The sequence below is a fragment of the Pongo abelii genome, chromosome 10, assembly GCF_028885655.2.
Source record: "Pongo abelii isolate AG06213 chromosome 10, NHGRI_mPonAbe1-v2.0_pri, whole genome shotgun sequence".
Classification (NCBI taxonomy): Eukaryota; Metazoa; Chordata; class Mammalia; order Primates; family Hominidae; genus Pongo; species Pongo abelii.
In genome coordinates this window covers 48,706,042-48,726,173 of record NC_071995.2, presented here as the reverse complement: position 1 = coordinate 48,726,173, position 20,132 = coordinate 48,706,042, and the positions used below count along the sequence as shown (strand labels likewise).

The following is a 20,132-nucleotide window of genomic DNA, read 5'->3' as shown; positions in this document are numbered from 1 at the left end:
TTACTTTCTCCTGAGGGTAGGAACAGAGATGCCTGGGATTATTTGTACATTTAACAAAGATTAATTGAGTTCTGCAGATATGATATAAGGATATAAAACAAGTGTGTTGCCATCAGGACACTTAGAGTTAAGTAAGAGAGACAAATGAGTAAACCAACATTAGAGCCCACTGGAAAGGTGAGGGGATAGAAGCATGGACCTATGGAAGTATACCTAGAGCACTTAATAAACTGCAGCTTTTTTTTTTTTTTGAGACAGAGTCTCGCTGTCACCCAGGCTGGAGTGCAGTGGCGCGATCTCGGCTCACTGCAGGCTCCACTCCCAGGGTTCACGCCATTCTCCTGCCTCAGCCTCCTGAGTAGCTGGGACTACAGGCGCCTACCACCTCGCCTGGCTAATTTTTTGTATTTTTAGTAGAGATGGGGTTTCACCGTGTTAGCCAGGATGGTCTTCATCTCCTGACCTCGTGATCCGCCTGCCTTGGCCTCCCAAAGTGCTGGGATTACAGGCGTGAGCCACCACACCCGGCCTAAACTGCAGAATTAAGAAAGGCATTTTTGGAGAAGACTATGGATGTTTTTGAGAACTAGTAAGTTTCAGATGAAGGGAGGATATGGGTACTCCAGGCAGAGGGCATAGCTGTTGTGGAACTGCACAGAGGCAAGCAGCACAAATATTATCATGTATAGAACCAGGCATGAGGGAGGCATGTGGAAGATAGAGCTTGAGGACCAACAGGGCCAGATCACAAGATACTTGCGTTTTATTTGATTTTGTACTTGAAACTGCATCTTGATTGGGCGTGGTGGCTCATGTCTGTAATCCCAGCACTTTGGGAGGCTGAGGTGGGTGATCACCTGAGGTCAGGAGTTCGAGACCAGCCTGGCCAACATGGTGAAACCCCGTCTCTACTAAAAATACAAAAATTAGGTGGGCGTGCTGGCGGGCACCTGTAATCCCACCTACTTGGGAGCCTGAGACAGGAGAATTGCTTGAACCTGGGAGGCTGAGGTTGCAGTGAGCCGAGATCATGCCATTGCACTCCAGCCTGGGCAACAAGAGTGAAACTGAAACTGCATCTCAAAAAAAAAAAAAAGAAAAAAAAAAAGAAACTGCATTTGGCTCTGTCTAAGATGGAGTGCTGTAGCACAATCAGGGCTCACTGCAGCCTCAACCTCCTGGGCTCAATTGATCCACCCACCTCAGCCTCCTGAGTAGCTGGGACCACAGGTGCGTGCCACCATGCCCGGCTAATTTTTTATTTGTAGAGATGAGGTCTCACCATGTTGCCCAGGATGGCCTCTAACTCCCAAACTCAGGCAGTCCTCCTGCCTTGGCCTCCCAAAGTGCTGGGATTACAGGCATGAGCCACTACACCCAGCCAAGCCTTGCATTTTAAACTAAGGATTTTAAAAATTAATCTGAAAGCTATGGGAAGCCATCAAAGGATTTCAAGCAGGAAGTGATTTTTTATTTAGGTTCTGGTAGCAGCATAAAAAATAGATTGGAAGGGGTCAGACTGGAGGCCAGTTAAGCCAAGTAAAGAGTGATATGTGCAGAAGCAGTGGAGGAAGAAAGGATGAGACCACATCTGACTGGTTGTGGGCAGTAAGTGAGAGGGAGAGAGCTAGGATGATGTCCTGGTTTCCAGTTTGAGTTCCAGTAACAAAAATGGTTTTGTCATTCACTAAGTTAAAAAATATAGAGTAAGAAGCAGATTTGGGGTGAAAGGTCCCCCTCGCTCAGAAATTGGCTGATTTGTATGGCAATAGAACAAGGGAACATGGGCCGGGTGCAGTGGCTCACGCCTGTAATCCGAGGACTTTGGGAGGCTGAGGTGGGCGGATTGCTTGAGCTCAGGAGTTTGACACCAGCCTGGGCAACGTGGTGAAACCCATCTCTACCAAAAATTCAAAAAAATTAGCCTGGCATGGTGGCGCACATCTGTGGTCCCAGGAGGCTAAGGTGGGAGCATCACTTGAGCCTGGAGGATGGTAGCTGCAGTTAGCCGAGATTGCACCACTGCACTCCAATCTGAGTGACAGAGTGAGACTATGTCTCAAAAAAGAAAAAAAGGAACAAGGGAGCATGAATAGGAGAGTGATAATGATAATGAATTGATTTACTCTGTACTTGAGCCTGGTGGGAGAAGGGAATCAGTGCGGGTTGATAGCCAGAAACAGACCAGGTAGAGTGGAGGCATTGGAAGTCTCTAAGTTAAGGATCAGGTTTAGTGGGAGATGTAAAAGGCTAGGAGGCTAGGTTTAGAGAATGGGACTTTTGAGTTTAAAATTTCATACGTGGTGCTTTGGAAGTGATGACAAGATGCTTCAAGAAGTGTTTGCTTTATCTGTTTCCTCCTGGAATGGTACGTTTATTTGTAGGAGCATTTTTGTAGAGAGAGGACCTATACCTTTCATCAGGTTCTCAAGGTTGTTGATGACCATACCGCCCCTCCCACCATAAAAGTTAAGAATTGGCATTAGATGGCACCATTTTTACCTAATTCTCACATTTTTAGGCATACCTGCCATCCAAAGGTTGTGTGAACGTAAGGCCAATGTTTATAGAATTTTACTCAGGAGCCCAGAACATGAAAGGAAAAAAATAAAAGCACAGTGGCAAAAATGTGGGCTGACAGGTTAACAATTTATTAATAGTTCACTTTCTCCAATGTTTCCTCCCATTTAAAAAATTGGGGCAGGCTGAGTGCAGTGGCTCATGGTTATAATCTCAGCACTTTGGGAGATCGAGGCGGGGGAATCACTTGAGCCCAGGAGTTTGAGACCAGCCTGGGTAACATAGGGAGACCCCATCTCTACTAAAAATGAAAAAATTCAGCTGAGCATGGTGGCTCAGCACTTTGGGAAGCCCGAGAGGGAGGATTGCTTGAGGGCCAGGAGTTCAAGCCCAGCCTGGGCAATACAGTGAGACCTCATCTCGGTTTTTTGTAAAAAAATAAAATAAAATAAAATAAAAATAAATAAATTATTGTGGGGTGGGGGGAGGGGGGAGGGATAGCATTGGGAGATATACCTAATGCTAGATGACAAGTTGGTGGGTGCAGCGCACCAGCATGGCACATGTATACATATGTAACTTACCTGCACATTGCACACATGTACCATAAAACCTAAAGTATAATAATGATAATAATAATAATAATAATAAAGAAAAAAAAAATTAAAAAAAAAATAATTAAAAAAAAAAAAAAAAAAAAGAAAATGTGGCACATATACACCATGGAATAGTATGCAGCCATGAAAAGGATGAGTTCATGTCCTTTGTAGGGACATGGATGAAACTGGAAACCATCATTCTCAGTAAACTATTGCAGGGAGAAAAAACCAAACATCGTATGTTCTCACTCATAGGTGGGAATTGAACAATGAGAACACTTGGACACAGGAAGGGGAACATCACACACTGGGGCCTGTCATGGGGTGCAGGGAGGTGGGGGGGATAGCATTAGGAGATATACTTCATGTAAATGACGAGTTAATGGGTGCAGCACACCAACATGGCACATGTATACATATGTAACAAACCTGCAGATTGTACACATGGACCCTAGAACTTAAAGTATAATAAAATAAAATAAAAATTCTAAAAAAAAAAAAATAAATAAATAAATAAATAAATTAGCCATGCATGGTGGCACATGCCTGTGGTCCCAGCTACTTGGGAAGCTAAGGTGGGAGGATCACTTGAGCCTGGGAGGTTGAGGCTGCAGTGAGCTGTGATCGTACCACTGCACTCCAGTCTGGGTGACAGAGCGAGACTCCATCTCCAAAAAAAAAAAAAAAAAAAGAAAGAAAAATTGGGGCAAATGGGATTGTATGCATTGGCAAGCAACTTGGTATACAGCATCATTTATATTTGTAGATATATAGATGTACATCTGTTTATTTTAATATTGCAGTCTTTTTTTTTTTTTTTTTTTTTTTGAGATGGGGTCTCACTCTGTCACCCAGGCTGGAGTGCCGTGGTGCAATCACGGCTCACTGCAGCCTCGACTTCCCAGGCTCAAGCAAGCCTCCCACCTCAGCCTCCTGAGTAGTGAGACTATGGACATGTGCCACTAGACCCGGCTAATTTTTGAAAACAATGTTTTGTAGAGATGAGATCTCACCGTGTTGCCCAGCTGGGTCTTAATCTTCTGGGCTCATGTGATCCTCTCACCTTGACCTCCCATACTGCTGGGTTTTCAGGTGTGAGCCATTAAACCTGGCCAAGACTTTGCTTTTTTAGTAAGGATTTTAGATTATTTCTAAACTTCAGTGGACAATAAGATCAAAGAAGCTCTTCCTCTGGGATTAGATTTAGTAACCTGTTCCCATAACCCGATAGGCAAGATAGAATTAATTAGATGGTGCTTCTTTTATAGTTCTAATACTACCTGCTTAGCTTGACAGATAAGATGGGAGCCAAGATTAGAGAGATTTAGAAAACCATGTTTATATCCACAAGCAGTCTGTCTGGAACTTTTCTGTAGCAATTGAAGCAAGTGCTTCTCATGAGGGTGCTGAACTTTTTGTTAGGTACAAAAATAAGAATTTTGCCAAACTATTTTTTTATGACAGAAGCCTTTAAAATATACCAGATCTTCAGAAAACATTATAATGTATAATAATCCAGATGGGTTGGTTTGAGTGCAGTGGTGTTTACAGTGAATTGATCACAGCCAGTTACAGATTTTTGTTCCTTCGTCACTCCCACTGCTTCAATTGACTAGGCTAAAAAAAAAAAAAAAAAAATCCAGATCACTGGAATTTCAAGGCTACATTTATAGAGGTAAAATATATTTTCTGATAGAAAAATAAATATCATTCTGTTCCTCTTACAAATGCTTAAGGAAGCAGGCCTTGACCAGAGTGAGAGACTGTGTGGAGAAGTTCCAGTGCTCAGCACTGGCAGTTTTATGGTTTATGAAGCACATTTTGTGTTTATCTCATTTCATCCTCATAAGAATCCTGGGAGATGTAGGTGGTGGTATCCTCTTTTACTAAGTTAATAATGATATTAGATGCAATGATGAGATCTGGATTCAAATATTCTGACTCCAAACCTCATGGTTTTCCACTGCACCACAAAGCAGGTAAAAGTGTTGAGGCAGCGCTGACAGCCCTAAATACAGAGACGAGCAGCTTAAATTCGATTTTATCATTAGTAGGTACTTTCATAATTTTGAGTTGTGAGAATAGCCAAATTAAACTGTTACTTAAGGCCAGGCGCAGTGGCTCCTCTAATCCCAGCACTTATGGAGGCCGAGGTAGGCAGATCACTTGAGGCCAGGTTTTGGAGACCAGCCTGGCCAATATGGCAAAACCCCATCTTTACTAAAAATACAAAAATTAGCTGGGTGTGGTGGCAGGTGCCTGTAAACCCAGATACCCAGGAGGCTGAGGAAGGAGAATTGCTTCAACTTGGGAGGTGGAAGTTGCAGTGAGCCAAGATCGCACCACTGCTTTCCACCCTGGGTAACAGAGCGAGACTCCGTCTCAAAATAAATAAATACAAATAAACTGTTAAGAAAGATTGTCCTCATTCTGGAAATGATGAGTAGGAAGACACGAGGAGTGAAGGTGTGGAGGTATGGAGACCAACACGTAGCATTGCTAGGTATTAGACACTATGCTTTAGATCAGATATTGGTGCTTATCTAGGAAGCCACTTCTTTGTACCCCAGGAAAATTGCTTGCTAAGCTTCTCTTTTTGCCATGCTATGTTAGTGGGGTGAATTGGACAAAGAAGGGCAAGGATGATTGAGTCAGTTGCAAAAGGAGTGTTTTTCTACTATTTTATCTAGACTTAGTGTCTTCCTTACTTTCCTGTCATATCCTTTGAGTAACTAGGCAATAACTGGCAAGTTCTCACAAATGATTTGTCATTCCAGCCATCCCTGGTCAACTTATACAAATAGTTATCCAGACACTAGTTCTCAAACTAAGGTGATGGTGATAGCTGTGGAAATGGAGTGGAAGGGACAAATGAGAGGTATGTAGAAGTGATGGTTGTAGCAGGCCATCTGGAGCGGCTGCTACAAGGATGCCAGCTACAGTAGGGGAGGCATGGCCAGGGCTGCACACTCTGTAGAGCCCACAGGGGCTGGGAACAGGAAGGAGCCCTGTGCCCTACAGAGTTGGTGGGGCACCAGCCCTGCACTCCTGGGCACAGCTGCAGCTGGCCAGCCACGGCTCTGGACCTGGGCATCCCTGTGCTCTTAGAAGTCTGGGAAGCCCCCTTCCCCCACAGGCTTGGAAGTGCCTGCTCCCTGGCCTCTACCCACTCCCAGTACTCGCTCTGGTGTGGAACAAAGTTGTAGCCCCAAGTCCCAGCACTGTCACAACCTAGCAGGGGGTTCATGCACTCAGGGTGGTGCTGACATGCCAGCCTTCTGCCAGCCCCCTGCCACCTGGGCCCCTTCCAGACTTTGGACACCGAGGAGTGTGTGGGGGGGTGGGGGGGTGCAGAGGGAAGCTTGGAAGGGGCCTGCAGGCACCCCTTGGCACAGACAGCCTGGGTGCTGTGGAGGGCATATTGATGGCGGAGGGAGGCAGATCAGTTTCTTAGGCTGGAAGGGGCAGGTACCCAGTGAAACCCCATCTTCAAGTCAGGATGGCCAGAAGGTTGGGGGGCCAGGCTGCCAGTTCCAGGTAGAGTCCACAACTCAGAGTGAGAATTTCATTGATGACCATTTGGCCAATCAGATAATGCTTTTTCCAGGCCCATGCATGGCTGCCCATGGACCCATCAGCATGCACTTCCTCCATTCTGAGCACATAAAAACCCCAGACTCAGCCAGACTCACACACTCAATGAGACAACCTGCCTGCAGATAGCAGCTACCCACTCTGGGTCTCCTCTCTGCTGAGGGCTGCACACTTGGTGGGATATCCTGCCTGTGGAAAGGAGCTACCCACTTTAGGTCTCCTGAGAGCTGTTCTGTGGCTCAGTGAAGCTCCCTTCTGCCTTCTTCACCCTGCAGCTGTCTATGTACCTCATTCTTCCAGGACATGGAACAAGAACTTGGGACCCGCCGAGGGACCCGCCGAATGGTGGGACTGAAAGAGCTGCAACACAAATGGACTGAAGCACACACCACCCTTCTGCCACCCTTCCTGCTCGCCACGTTGCAGGCAATGAGAAGGAAAGAAAAGCTGCGGCCCTTCTGGGAGTCCAGATCTAAGGGCTCCCTAAGCCAGGGCTGTGACATGCTGTAACACCACTTTGAGGCTTCAGGGTCAATGGTGCCTCCAAGTTTTTGTGATGTCACCGCATTCCCCTCGTCCAGATGCCAGCGCCCAAGCTGGAGGCAGGTCATGGCATACCTGGCCCAGCTGCGGGCTGAATACAGATCCCACAGAAAGTTGCAGGATCTGAGCCACAGCACAAGCCAAGTGCAGCCCTGCTGGGCTTAGGGGGTCAGGTGTCTCCTGCGGCAAGCCCAGGGCGGAGTAAGGCCCTGGGCAGGGGTGTCACTAGCCATGGAGGTCTGCGACTGGCAAAGCAGCACCAAAAAAATCCTTGTCAGAAGAACAGGCAGTACTTATGATGATTTAATCAGTAAATATTTTTTGAGCACCTGCTATGTAATAAGCAATGTGTCTGAAATGTAGGAGAAACAAAGAAGAAATTGCTGGTGCAAAATCACACCCCTGGGTGTTAGTGATAAGAGATTTCTCAAAGAGGAAGTTTCTTGAAATAGCTAGAGAATGCTTTGTAGAAGGGGGATCACTTTATCTGATCCTTAAATAATACAGAAATAATCACAGGTAGTAGAGAAGTTAGAAAGTGTTATTTATTTAGGAAAGGAGACAGTGTATTCTGGTTTTGCTGTGGTAAATTCTAAATATCAAAGGATTGGCAAAAGTATGAGGTTTAGGAATCTTCACACAGGTGATTTTTCATGACCTAAGAGTGGAAGAAAGGGTCAAGGGATTGAACATAGAATAATACAGAACAGATGAGTCTCAGGAGACCATCACAGTGAAATGGTGGAGGAGGGAAGAGACAAATATGGAGATCTTGGACTCAGAAGATGATCTTGGGAAGCTATACAGTGTAGTGGGGGAGACCTGGGCTTCTGAGTCAGGCAAACTGCATGGGAACACTGGTGTGGCCACTCACCGCATGGCCTTGGACAAGAAATATGCAAATCTGCAAATCTGTTTTCTCATTTGTCAAATGGGGATAATTATCCCTGTCTTGTAGAGTTATAAGTACTATGTGAAATAATTGTTTAAGAAGTTAGTGCCAGCTGAGTGTGATAGCTCATGCCTGTAATCACAGCACTTTGGGAGGCTGAGACTTGAGAATTGCTTGAGCCCAGGAGTTTGAGACCAGCCTGGGCAACATAGCAAGATCCTGTCTCTATAAATAAATAGTGCCTTGCGTAAAGAAGATACTTAAGAAATGGAAATTATTAGATATTTGGGACATGGAATAAAAGGATTATTCCAAAGACAAGATTGACATCAGTGTGAGGTACATTTTTTTTTTTTTTGAGACGGTGTTTTGCTCTTGTTGCCCAGGCTGGAGTGCAATGGTGTGGTCTAGGCTCACTGCAACCTCCGCCTCCCAGGTTCAAGCGATTCTCCTGCCTCAGCCTCCCAAGTAGCTGGGATTACAGGTGGCCTCCACCACGCCCAGCTAACTTTTTGTATTTTTAGTAGAGACGAGGTTTCAACATGTTGGCCAGGCTGGTCTTGAACTCTTGACCTCGGGCAATCTGCCCACCTTGGCCTCCCAAAGTGCAGGGATTACAGGCACGAGCCACTGTGCCCAGCAGTGTCAGATACATGTTTAAAGACTGAGAAACATGCAGCCTCAAGTAAGACTATCAAGCTTTTTACTTTTAAGAATGTTAAATTCTGGGGCTGGGTGTGGTGGCTAATGCCTGTAATCCCAGAACTTTGGGAGGCTGAGGAGGGAGGATCACTTAAGCCTAGGTGTTTGAGACCAGCCTGGGCAACACGGTGAGACCCTATCTCTACTAAAGATAAAAAAATTAACCGGGTGTGGTGGTGCAAGCCTGTGGTCCCAGCTACTTAGGAGGCTGAGGCAGGATGATCACTTGGGCCTGGGAGGTTGAAGCTGCAGTGAGCCCTGATCACACCACCTCATTACAGCCTGGGCCACAGAGGGAGACCGTGTCTCAAAAAACAACAAAACAAAAAACGGTAAATTCTGAATGGTAATTTTCCTAGTTCATATACGTGTTACCATGTAGTTCTCTGCAGGTTCCCAAGATAGTTTCCTTTAGAAACAAAGTAATACCTTGCACATTGCCTGGTTCATTATTTACTTTGCCCTTTGCTCACGTGGCTTCTGCTCCGTTTCTCTGGCACTGGGGTTAACCAGTGGCTCCACAGTTCAACAGGGAATTCTTCTTATTTTTTAATGTAGCCTAATGCTTCTGGTTTTAAATATAGAGAGAGTTAAAGTGATACTGAACAGTTTGCTTTTTTGCTTTTGTTGATACTGGTTTGCTATGATTCATCAGACTTTTAATTACTTCAACAGATAAACAAGAATTTCAGTTATGTTAAGTTCTGTGTTTTCTAAACCAAGACCAAAGGGGAAGGCTTATGGTATGATCAAGAGTACAAAGGGAACTATTAGGCAATGTCTGCTTTACTTTCTATTCAAGTTTGAACTGTGTAGGAATTCAGATGAAACAATTTAAATATTAGAACACTTGAGAATAAAAAATGTTTCAGAATATAAGACATTTTAATGTGCCTTTGTGTGTGTGTGTGTGGGTCAGCCATTAAAATAAGCATTTGGCTCATTGTCCCAGGGTCTTAACAAGATTTAGGAAGAAACTGATGGAAATAGTAACCATCCTAGAATCTGCACTTGAGGCTGTGGTGCCCAGCCCTGTCTGCTTTCTTTCATTTCCTTGAATATAGTGTGTTTCCTCCTTTCACTTGGCTGTGGCATGAGCTATTCTAGTTGTCTGAAATATTCTTTTTTCGTTCTTTGGAATTCAGCTCAGATATTACTTCCTCAAGAAAGCCTCAGAGCTTCTCCTCCTGGGTAGGTCAGATTACATTCGCTGGGCACCCTGAGCTTCTTCCTCATCTATAGAAAACATTTATCATCATTGTATGCTCCATGCAGACAGGGATATGTCTAGTTATTCAGGGCTCTAAGCCAGGCACTAAGAGCAGAGCACACAGTAGACACTCAATAAATATCTGTTGAATGAAGTCAACCTATATTAAGTGCCAAGTGCATGGCTTCATTTACTCCTCAGCATAACCTTTTAGGTAGATACCCCCATTTACAGATGAAAAAACAGATAACTTGCTCAAGGTCACAGACTCAACCAATGACACAACCAGGACTTGACCATGTCACTTTGATGCCAAAGCCAGTGTTTCATTTTGTCTTTTACTTTCTTTGTTGCAAGCAGTTATCCCACTGAGAATCTAGTGTTCTAAGCATTGTACTATATGATCTCCCATAGGAAGACAGACAGGGTCTGATCCAAATCCAGTGAAATCCAGCAATGGGTTTATAATGGATATTTGTTATGTGCCTTCCTAGCATCCATTCCAAATTCAACCCAATGACCACAACCAAGGAGCATTTAGCAAGGGGATTTTATTACTTGCAACAAGTAAGGAGAACGCCAGGGATTATTCCCAAAGCAGTATCTCCCAGAGCTGGGGGTTTGGTCAGGTTTTATAAGTATAGGGTAATGAGGCATGATCTGATTGGATCTTGCAATGAGGTGATGCCGAGAGGCATGATCTGACTGGATGCTGCCATGGGGTGATACCACAGCTTGATTTGACTGGTCATGGATCCTCCCATGTGTCTGCTTCTTAATTCAGTCCCCATCCTTGGACTGAGCACTTAGCTTAGGTTCCCCCTGTGGTTGCAGGCTTGGTTCATCTGGGCGTGCTCAGGGCACATGACCTGAGGGTCCATTGGCAACTGAAAAACAACTCACAACTTTGTTACATAAAGGTTAAATCAGATTGGTCTGGTATGGCCACAAAAAGTAGGCTTGCTCTTTCTAACTGGGCTTGTGCCCTGGAAGCATGAAGGTCAGAGCCATTTCTACCAACTTGCTACCTAATAGAGCAGAGGGGAGGACAGACATGACCCTAGAGATTCTCTGGCTCCTGGTAACATTATCTGAGCCCTGTTCAGGCTGTGCCTGAGGCTTTCTGCGTGTATGATTTTCACTAATTTGAGTTGATAGTCCTTTTTCTGCTTAAGTCTGTTTGGATTGGGATTCTGTCACTTGGAATCAAAGGATTCCTAACCAATAGAGGACCTAAAAGACATTGGACATGTTTTGCCTTTTTTTCTTTCTCCCTTTTGCACAGGCTGAAGTCATTTCCTCAGGCTCTTAAAATGATTATAAATATGTGTTCTCTGGGCTCAAGGAGGAAAGCAGTAAAAGGTGTTAGGGCAGCAATGATTATCAAAGGAGATTTTGTGGTTTGGGGAGTCAGGGCTTCTAAGACTTGCTCAGTGACTTGTGAAATGACTATAAAAAACTTCATTTATTTATTTCTGTACACCTCAGTTTTCTCTGAAAAGTGATGATAATATTTGCCACACCACTTAGACAAGAGGGAATTGACAAGACTGTGCCTAGGACTTAGTACTTTGGTATTATCTTTCAGTGTAATGACATTTCACCATTTCAACCTGTGGCTTTTCCTAGTTCTCAATCACTAGACTGACCAATAGTGAGATGGGTGGATTAAGGGGGTTCCTATTCCGGGGAGATGACAGAGGAAGGAGATTCATGTTCCAGAGCTTAGGAAGAAGTAGGTGTGCATTCGACCTCACTGCATCAATAACTTTTCACGTTCAAGAGATAGTTAAAATAGTAAAAGCTTCCTTTCTTTCTGCTCTGTGGATTTCACAAATGGGATCGTTAGACTTGAACTTTTTTGCTTTTTTAAAGTAGCCAAACATGATCACATGCTGGACTTGAACTTTTCAAAGCCCATTCTGATACTTTTAGGATTGCTTTGTGTAAAATCTATTAGCTGTGTTTATAGTTACCTGGCTGTAGAAAGAAAAATTTTCTTTAGCTGTTTAAACAGCTAAAATTTCCACAATGAAGGAATAAGCCTCCCAGAGACATTAAGAAAAAGGAAACCAAGCCAGCAAAGATATAAACCATATTTCTGTTCTTAACACAAATGTGAATTTATTGGTTGATTTGATATTTAAAATAGTACTTTTACAAAATCATCTCAGAAAATAGACTACATTTATTAAAATTCCTACAAACCATTGCAGAAAATATTAAACCCTCTAACCAACCTAACACTCGCTTTCAGAGGCACTTGTGATGATTTTCACAGCTTCCATAGTTGCAAAGAACAAAGAAATCATCTTCCAACAGGGGTGGAATTAGATAAGAATAATCCAAAAAATATTTATTTCTTTACAGACTCACAGACTGCTTGATGTTTAGGGGCTCTTACCTAGGATACCTAATTATTCAAAGTTTTCCTAATTTAGTGGACTTTTTCATTGCCTACAATCTACAATATTCAGCAAAGTATTAAGGAAAATGTAATAAGGAAAATGAACCCAAGAACTTTAACCACCTCAAATAGTTTTATGGATATACTAAACTGTCAAGTACAATCTTTATCTTAAGACTTGAGAACTGGAATGCAGGAAAACAAACTTTGGTGGAATACTGGAATAAAAGACATAAAGCTGGGCAGAACTAGGTGTGGCAACCTTATGTGTTAATTCTGAAAGCCAGACCAGTGACGCTAAGAATAACAAATAGACTGAGATTTGTTTTTCAGAAACTTGAGCTATTTTGGCCAGGTGCACTGTCTCACGCCTGTAATCCCAGCAATTTAGGAGGTCAAGGTGGGAAAATCACTTGAGCCCAGGAGTTCAAGACCAGCCTAGGCGACACAGTGAGACCCTGTCTCTACTTCTTTTTTTTTTTTTTTGAGATGGAGTCTTGCTCTTGTTGCTCAGGCTAGAGTACAATGGCATGATCTCGGTTCACTGCAACCTCCGCCTTCTGAGTTCAAGAGATTCTCCTGCCTCAGCCTTCCAAGTACCTGGGATTACAGGCACCCACCACCACGCCTGGCTAATTTTTTTTGTGTGTGTGTCTTTAGTAGGGTTTTGCCATGTTGGCCAGGCTGGTCTTGAACTCCTGAACTCATGATCCGCCCGCCTCAGCCTCCCAAAGTGCTAGGATTACAGGCGTGAGCCACCACGCCCAGCCCCCTGTCTCTATTTTTAAAACACAATTTAAAAGCAAAAAGAAAAAATCTGTGCTGTTTAGACTCGGATTCTTAATTAGCTAGTATTTCTTAATTCAAACAATAAATTATTAAGACCTTTTCACTGCTTCCTTTTTAAAGTCTTCTTTTGAGTGATTTAAGTGCTTCTTAACACCAAGCTCTCGAAGAGAAGATGAAATTAAAATCTGATGGGTAACCATTTAAATAAGACAACTGGGGTAACCCATTTCTCCAGGACCCCTCTCTGCAGCAGAGAGCTACTCTCTTTCTTTTGCCTAGTAAACCTCTGCTCTTAACCTTAAAAAAAAAAAAAAAAAGCAATTGGAAAAAATTTCAAGTCAATGAATAAAAGAAGATTTGGGGATAATGGTAGATGCTAATTATGAAAGTCGACTGTTTCCTTTGAAGGGGGAGTTCAAAGCTGTTTTTTTTGATGTGAATTCTTTGGGAGTCAATAGAAAATGGCTAAATAGGATATAACAGAAACTTTTAAGGACGGAATTCAACTTTACCTAAAAAAAGGTTTCAGGCCGGGCATGGTGGCTCACGGCTGTAATCACAGCACTTTGGGAGGCTGAGGCAGGCAGATCACCTGAGGTCAGGAGTTTGAGACCAGACTGACCAACATGGGGAAACCCCGTCTACTAAAAGTACAAAATTAGCCGGTGTAGTGATGCATGCCTGTAATACCAGCTACTCAGGAGGCTGAGGCAGGTGAATTGCTTGAACCCAGGAGGTGGAGGTTGTGGTAAGCCGAGATCACAGCATTGCACTCCAGCCTGGGCAACAAGAGCGAAAACTCCGTCTCAAAACAAAACAAAAAACAAAAAAACCTTGAGCTGGGTGCGGTTGCTCACGCCTGTCATCCCAGCACTTTGGGAGGCTGAGGTGGATTGCCTGAGATCAGGAGTTCAAGACCATCCTGGCCAACGTAGTGAAACCCTGTCTCAACTAAAAATACAAATTAGCTGGGCATGGTGGTGGGCACCTATAATCCCAGCTACTAGGGAGGCTGAGGCAGGAGAATCGCTTAAACACGGGAGGCGGAGGTTGCAGTGAGCGGAGATCACGCCATCACACTCCAGCCTGGGCAACAAGAGCAAAACTCTTTCTTCCCGCCAAAAAAAAAAAAAAAAAAACAATAAACCAAAAAAACTGCCCCCCCCCAAAAAAAAGGTTTCTCTTCTCCCACTTATCATTTTAAATGTAAAACTGAAGCTTTAAATTCTTTGAGCCATTCAGCTCTTAACTGCCAGCTCACACTATTTCACAGCATATCCATAGATATGAGGGCGCACCAATTCCCAGGACAGTGGGGCCTGGATGTGCTGCAGCTTCAGCTTAGAGAAGCTGGCCCGCTCCAGGGCCTTCCAGCTCTCTCTGGTCAGGTTGCACCCATCAAACAGAAGGTGCCAGGCGGGATCAAGGACTTGTTGCCAGAAGGAATTCCAAGTCGAACGCTCAGCTGCCACATGCTCCATGAAATAAAAGGCCCCTCCCTGAGAAAGAAAGAAAAAAAAAACATTTCAAGGATTTTTTCATTTCTGCTTTTTTAATTTATTTTTTGAAAATTGTTCTCTGGCACTGCCTTGCAAACCTGTGAGAGAACCGTAGAGTTCTGAGCAGGAGAGTCACTCCACACTAAGCACACCCTTGAGACTGAATAACCATGTTTTTAATTTTTGTGCCATCTTCACAAATATGTATGTGATATGATTAATGAAAATTCTGATTCATCTAAAGTCATTAGTGAATTCAAGGTAACATTTTGTCATTAGGTATTTTATTCAGTCAGTGGATGCTAAATGTAAATGACTGCTTGTGGGAATTAGCAACTGCTGCTTTCATTGAGGAGTTTTATAAATGTTGGTCAAGTACAGGCACAATAGATGTTATTACATGTTATGGGCGGGGGCATCTTCAGAAGTTTTCTACCTATCTACCTCTGAGGGGAGTAGGGAGCAAGGGACCAGACAGTCACCTCACAAAATCGTGGTAACTGCACCACTCTTCTTGGCCTCCTCTAGCTATCCTAGTCTTGACTCCTCAGGCAGAGTTTAGAGAGAGAATTCAGTTTAGTGATGGAGTTCCCCCAAATTATATGAGTAAGTGTAAGACCTATGTTAGGAATAGAAAAATTGGAATTTCCTGATTTATTTAGTTATTTATTATTTCTCGAGACAGGGCCTGGCTCTGTCACCCAGGATGGAATGCAGTGGCACAGTCTCAGCTCACTGCAACCTCTGCCTCCTGGGCTCAAGAAATCCTCCTGCCTCAGCCCCCCAAGCAGCTGGGACAACAGGTGCACACCACTACACCCAGCTAATTTTTTTTTTTTTTAAATAGAGACAGAGTTTCGCTGCATTGCCCAGGCTGGTCTCGAACTCCTGAGCTCAAGTGATCCTGCTGTCTAGGCCTCCCAAAGTGCTGGGATTACAGGCGTGAGCCACCGTGCCCGGCCCTGATTTAAAAAAAAATTTTCATAGGATAGGGCAGCATAAAGGAGGAGAGGCAGGTTTGGGGAGGTCAGTGTTGCCCTCTGGTTTACATATGTTAAGAGATGCCTCTGAGCTTTCCAGGAGACTGTTGAGTAGACGGCTGGATATGCAGGTTTGGGGTCAGAAGAGAGACCTGGGATAGATGTTTAGATTTGGAAATCATCTGTGTATATCTGGTATTTGAGAACTGTGGAGGCATATGAGATTCCTGGGGAGTGTACATAAGTGAAATGAACCAATGAAAGGAGTTAGCCAGCTTGCTTTAGGCAGACAGTAGGGAAGGGTCCTGGAAGAACTTCTGACCAGTCCCACAAATGCTTACATGAGATGTTTTGTGCAGATAAGGGAACTTGCACAGGGGCTTGCCTAAACATGCCTGCAGCGCACTAAGGGCCCACATGCACGCTGGGGGAATGGGGTGGAGCCACCAGGAATTCATGCCTTTACAGACAGGGAACCCAGCTCCATCAGCTTTCCAGTTGCGAAGGCGGCAACCAGCAACCTGTTTTCAGGACCCCTCTTTTTGCTGAGAGCTTTCTGTTTTGCTTGATAAATTCTACTCCACTCACTCTTCCATGTTCACGTGCCTATTTCTTTCTGATTGTGAAACAAGAACCTGGACCTAGCTGAGCTAAGGAGCAAAAATCCTGCGTCACCAAGAAAGGAACCCCAGTGGTAGGAGATGGGTAGAGGAAGAAGAGCCAGCAAAAGTGATAGAAATGTTGAAATCAGAAAGATGAAAACCCCAATAACAAGCACTGTGGTACAGTGGTAAGAATATTTGCATTTGCATTTGGCTGGGCGTGGTGGCTCACACCTGTAATCCCACCACTTTGGGAGGCCAAGGTGGGTGGATCACTTGAGGCCAGAAGGTGGACACCAGCCCAGCCAACATGGTGAAACCCCATCCCTACTAAAAATATAAAAGTTGGCCAAGCGTGGTGACATGTGCCTGTAAACCCAGCTACTCGGGAGGCTGAGGCATGGAGAGTCACTTGAACCCAGCAGGTGGAGGCTGCAGTTAGCCAAGATCATGCCACTGTACACCAGCCTGGGTGACAGAGCAAGACTCTGTTTCAAAAAAAAAAAAAAAGGAATATTTGCATTTGCATTAAAGAGAGCCGTGTCTACTAGCTGTGTAACTTTGGGCAAATTCCTTAATCTCTCTGAGTCTGTTTCTTTGTCCTAACATGAAGATATGTACTTTAGAGGACTGTTGAGAGGGTTAAATGAAAATGTAATAAAGTTCCCTTGTTATATCCAGCAGAGAGTGGGTGCTTGGCAGGAGCTAAGGAAGACTATCACGAATGTGATACCTTTAAGAGTTCAATCGATTTTTGGCACTGGCAAACTGAGATAATAATTACCTGCCTTGCAGCAGTGATGGGAGATTAGTAATACTGTAAGCCAAACATCTACTAATGTGCCAGTTGGTGCCCAGTCTTAGCATATAAGAACCCAGCATTTGGGTATAACAATCAGTCCTTTTTTATTTACTACTCTGATATTGAGCCCAAGACAGGATTGTATGATTGTCCCTAAACCCGATCTCCAAATTCTTTTCTTCCTGAGGAACTTCCTCTATTAGAAAATAAAACTGAGGGTTGGGCGTGGTGGCTCACATCTGTAATCCCAACACTTTGAGAGGCCAAAGTGGGCAGACCACTTGAGCCCAGGAGTTTGAGACCAGCCTAGGCAACATGGCGAAACCTCATCTCTACAAAAATACAAAAACTAGCTGGGTGTGGTGGTGCATGCCTGTAGTCCCAGCTACCCTCCTCCCCTCCCTGTACCCCACCTCCCCTCCCTGGGAGGGTGGGGAGGCTGAGATGGAAAGATTGCTTGAGTCCAGCAGGTCAATGCTGCAGTGAGCCGTGATCATGCCACTGCACTCCAGCCTGGGTGACAGAGGGAAACCCTGTCTCAACAAAAAATAAAAACTGGGGATTACAAAACATGCCTTTCCCCCAGAAGAGTAAATTCAAATGTTAAGATATCCATATCTTCAACTTTGTTCAGAATATAAAGCGATTTTAAACTAGCTAAAAATAATAAGGGTAATATGTGAAAACTACAGACAGGTATAAAGAATTACAGATTTTAGGGAAAGGTTTAAAATGAAAAGTAATTCTTTCCCTGAATCCAATCCCATTCCCAAAAGGTAACCACTGTTAATAGTTACTTGTCTATCATTCCCATTAACTTATAGACATACATGTATGTCCTCTCCCCGCCTCACACAGTGGGCACGTGGTGGGCCTATGCTCTACCTAACATTCTGTGGCTTGATTGCTTTTTGTTTTCATTAAACATTATCCCTTGGAGATTTTTAAGTATCAGCACAGGTAACTCTTCTTGTTCTTTCTGACAGCTGCACAGTGTTCCTTTATACAATATGACAACTCACTTACATAGCATCCTATTGATAGACATTTCAGTTATTTCCAGTTTGTGCTATTACAAATGCTGCTTAATATTCTTGTGTATGGACAAGTTTTTGTATGTGGGATAAGTTTTTGCATGTAGATAAAAAGAGTATGTGTGCTTTAAATTTTGATATTATCAGATATCAACCAGTGTACCTCTTCTAATGTGTATGGTGGTGTCCAGTCCCCTAAACCCACCCCAACCCTATACTGACCTTAAAATAAGTCTCTAACAGTATAATAGGTAAAATTAGTATCTTCCTTTAATTAACTCTTTAAGTTTGAGCATTTTTGTCCTATAATTGATTTATATTTCTGTTCCTATTATTTGCCCATTTTCCCTTTTGTTTTTCTTATTGAAAAAATATTGATCTTATTGACACGTAATGTCTTTTAACGTGAGGGAAGTTAACCCTTTGTCTATCATCCCTGGCAAATATTTTTTCCAAGCTTGTTTTGTACTTTAACTTTGTTTTTGGGAGCTTTTTCTTTTTTTTTTTTGAGATGGAGTCTCACTCTGTTGCCTAGGCTGGAGCGCTGTGGCGCAATCTTGGCTCACTGCAACCTCTGCCCCACCAGGTTCAAGCGATTCTCCTGCCTACAGGCACCTGCCACCATGCCTGGCTAATTTTTGTATTTTTAATAGAGATGGGGTTTCACCATATTGGCCAGTCTGGTCTCGAACTCCTGACCTCAAGCGATCCGCCTGTCTCGGCCTCCCAAAATGCTGGGATTACAGACGTGAACCACTGTGCCCGGCCAGGAGGTTTTTTCTTTATAGCAGTTTTAAGTTTTTATATTCAGATTTATCAATCTTTCTCTTTATAGCTTCTCTCCCACGCTAAGATTTTAAAAAATTCTACAGTCTTTTCTAGTAGTTTACTTTTTATGTTAAAATGTTTCAGCCACCTGCAATTGACAGGCCTGCCCTCTATGATAATAGCTGCTACTAACCAGTTCTCCTCACACCCTTTCACTCACCGGTCTCAGCACTCTGCACACCTCACGGAGAATCTGCTCTTGGTTCTTCACAGAGCACAGCACCAGGGTGCAGACCACCACATCCACAGAGCCATCGGCCACCTGGTGCATGTTCTCCCCGGCAGCTACCACAAAGCGCTCAAACTGCAGGTGTCGGTTCTCTGCAATGCTCTTGATCAAAAACTTCTCAAAGTTGGGGTTGGGGTCAATACAGGTCACCCTGCACCCAGGTGGGTAGAACCTGAAGTTGGCCCCCGTGCCACAGCCCACTTCCAGCAGGGAGAGCTTCCCGGAGGGGCCTGCAAACTCCTGCAGATTGCTGAAGAGCTCCTGCTTCTTGCTTGCCATCTGTTCGTTGTACATCACAGTGAACCTCACCAAGAAGTAGGGGAACCATTTTTTGCATATCCAGCTCCACAAGCCCAGAAAGTTCAGCAGGTACATGGGAAATGCCAGGATGTAGATAGCCAGTCTCAGGATAAAGATGGTAAGCTCCATTGCTCAGAAAGGAAAAAAACAAACAGATCAACAGTTAGAGACCCGACTCCTTTAATTGCAGGAGAGAGGCTTCTGGCCACACTCCAGAGCCAATCAGCTGCAGAGGAGAAAAAGAACTGGCTGTGCTGGAAAGTCAAATCATGGGCAAGAGGCCAATTTTGCCTAATTAATAGATGTTTGGCAGCAGTCGATTCAGCTTAGTTTTCATGAGGCAAAATGAGAAGGTTCCCAGCTTTTCCTCAGAAGGAAAGTGGATTATAATCCTTTATATCCTAATCGATTCCCGTTTCCCCGTCTCTGCTGGGTTTGGAGACAACTGCTAGCTTCCTGCTAGAGTTCTTTAAGCACAGTGTACTTACACCCCACCGGGCTCTCCAGTGACCTCTAAAAGAAAACAGAATTCATGGGTGGAGCCTGGTCAAACCACACCAGAAGACTGCTGCCAAGGCCCCTTTATCATAACACATCCCCCT

At 44.0% G+C, this 20,132-nt stretch overlaps 1 protein-coding gene across 1 annotated transcript; it reads right to left on the bottom strand.

The window, feature by feature from the left end:
• Window positions 1–12,158: 12,158 nt before the first annotated feature.
• TMT1A (thiol methyltransferase 1A) lies at window positions 12,159–19,688 on the bottom strand (the record flags this gene model as incomplete). Its single annotated transcript, NM_001133236.1, is given in 2 exon segments — window positions 12,159–14,755; window positions 19,162–19,688. Coding segments are annotated over 2 exon segments (735 nt in total). The 3' UTR covers window positions 12,159–14,518.
• Window positions 19,689–20,132: the final 444 nt, after the last annotated feature.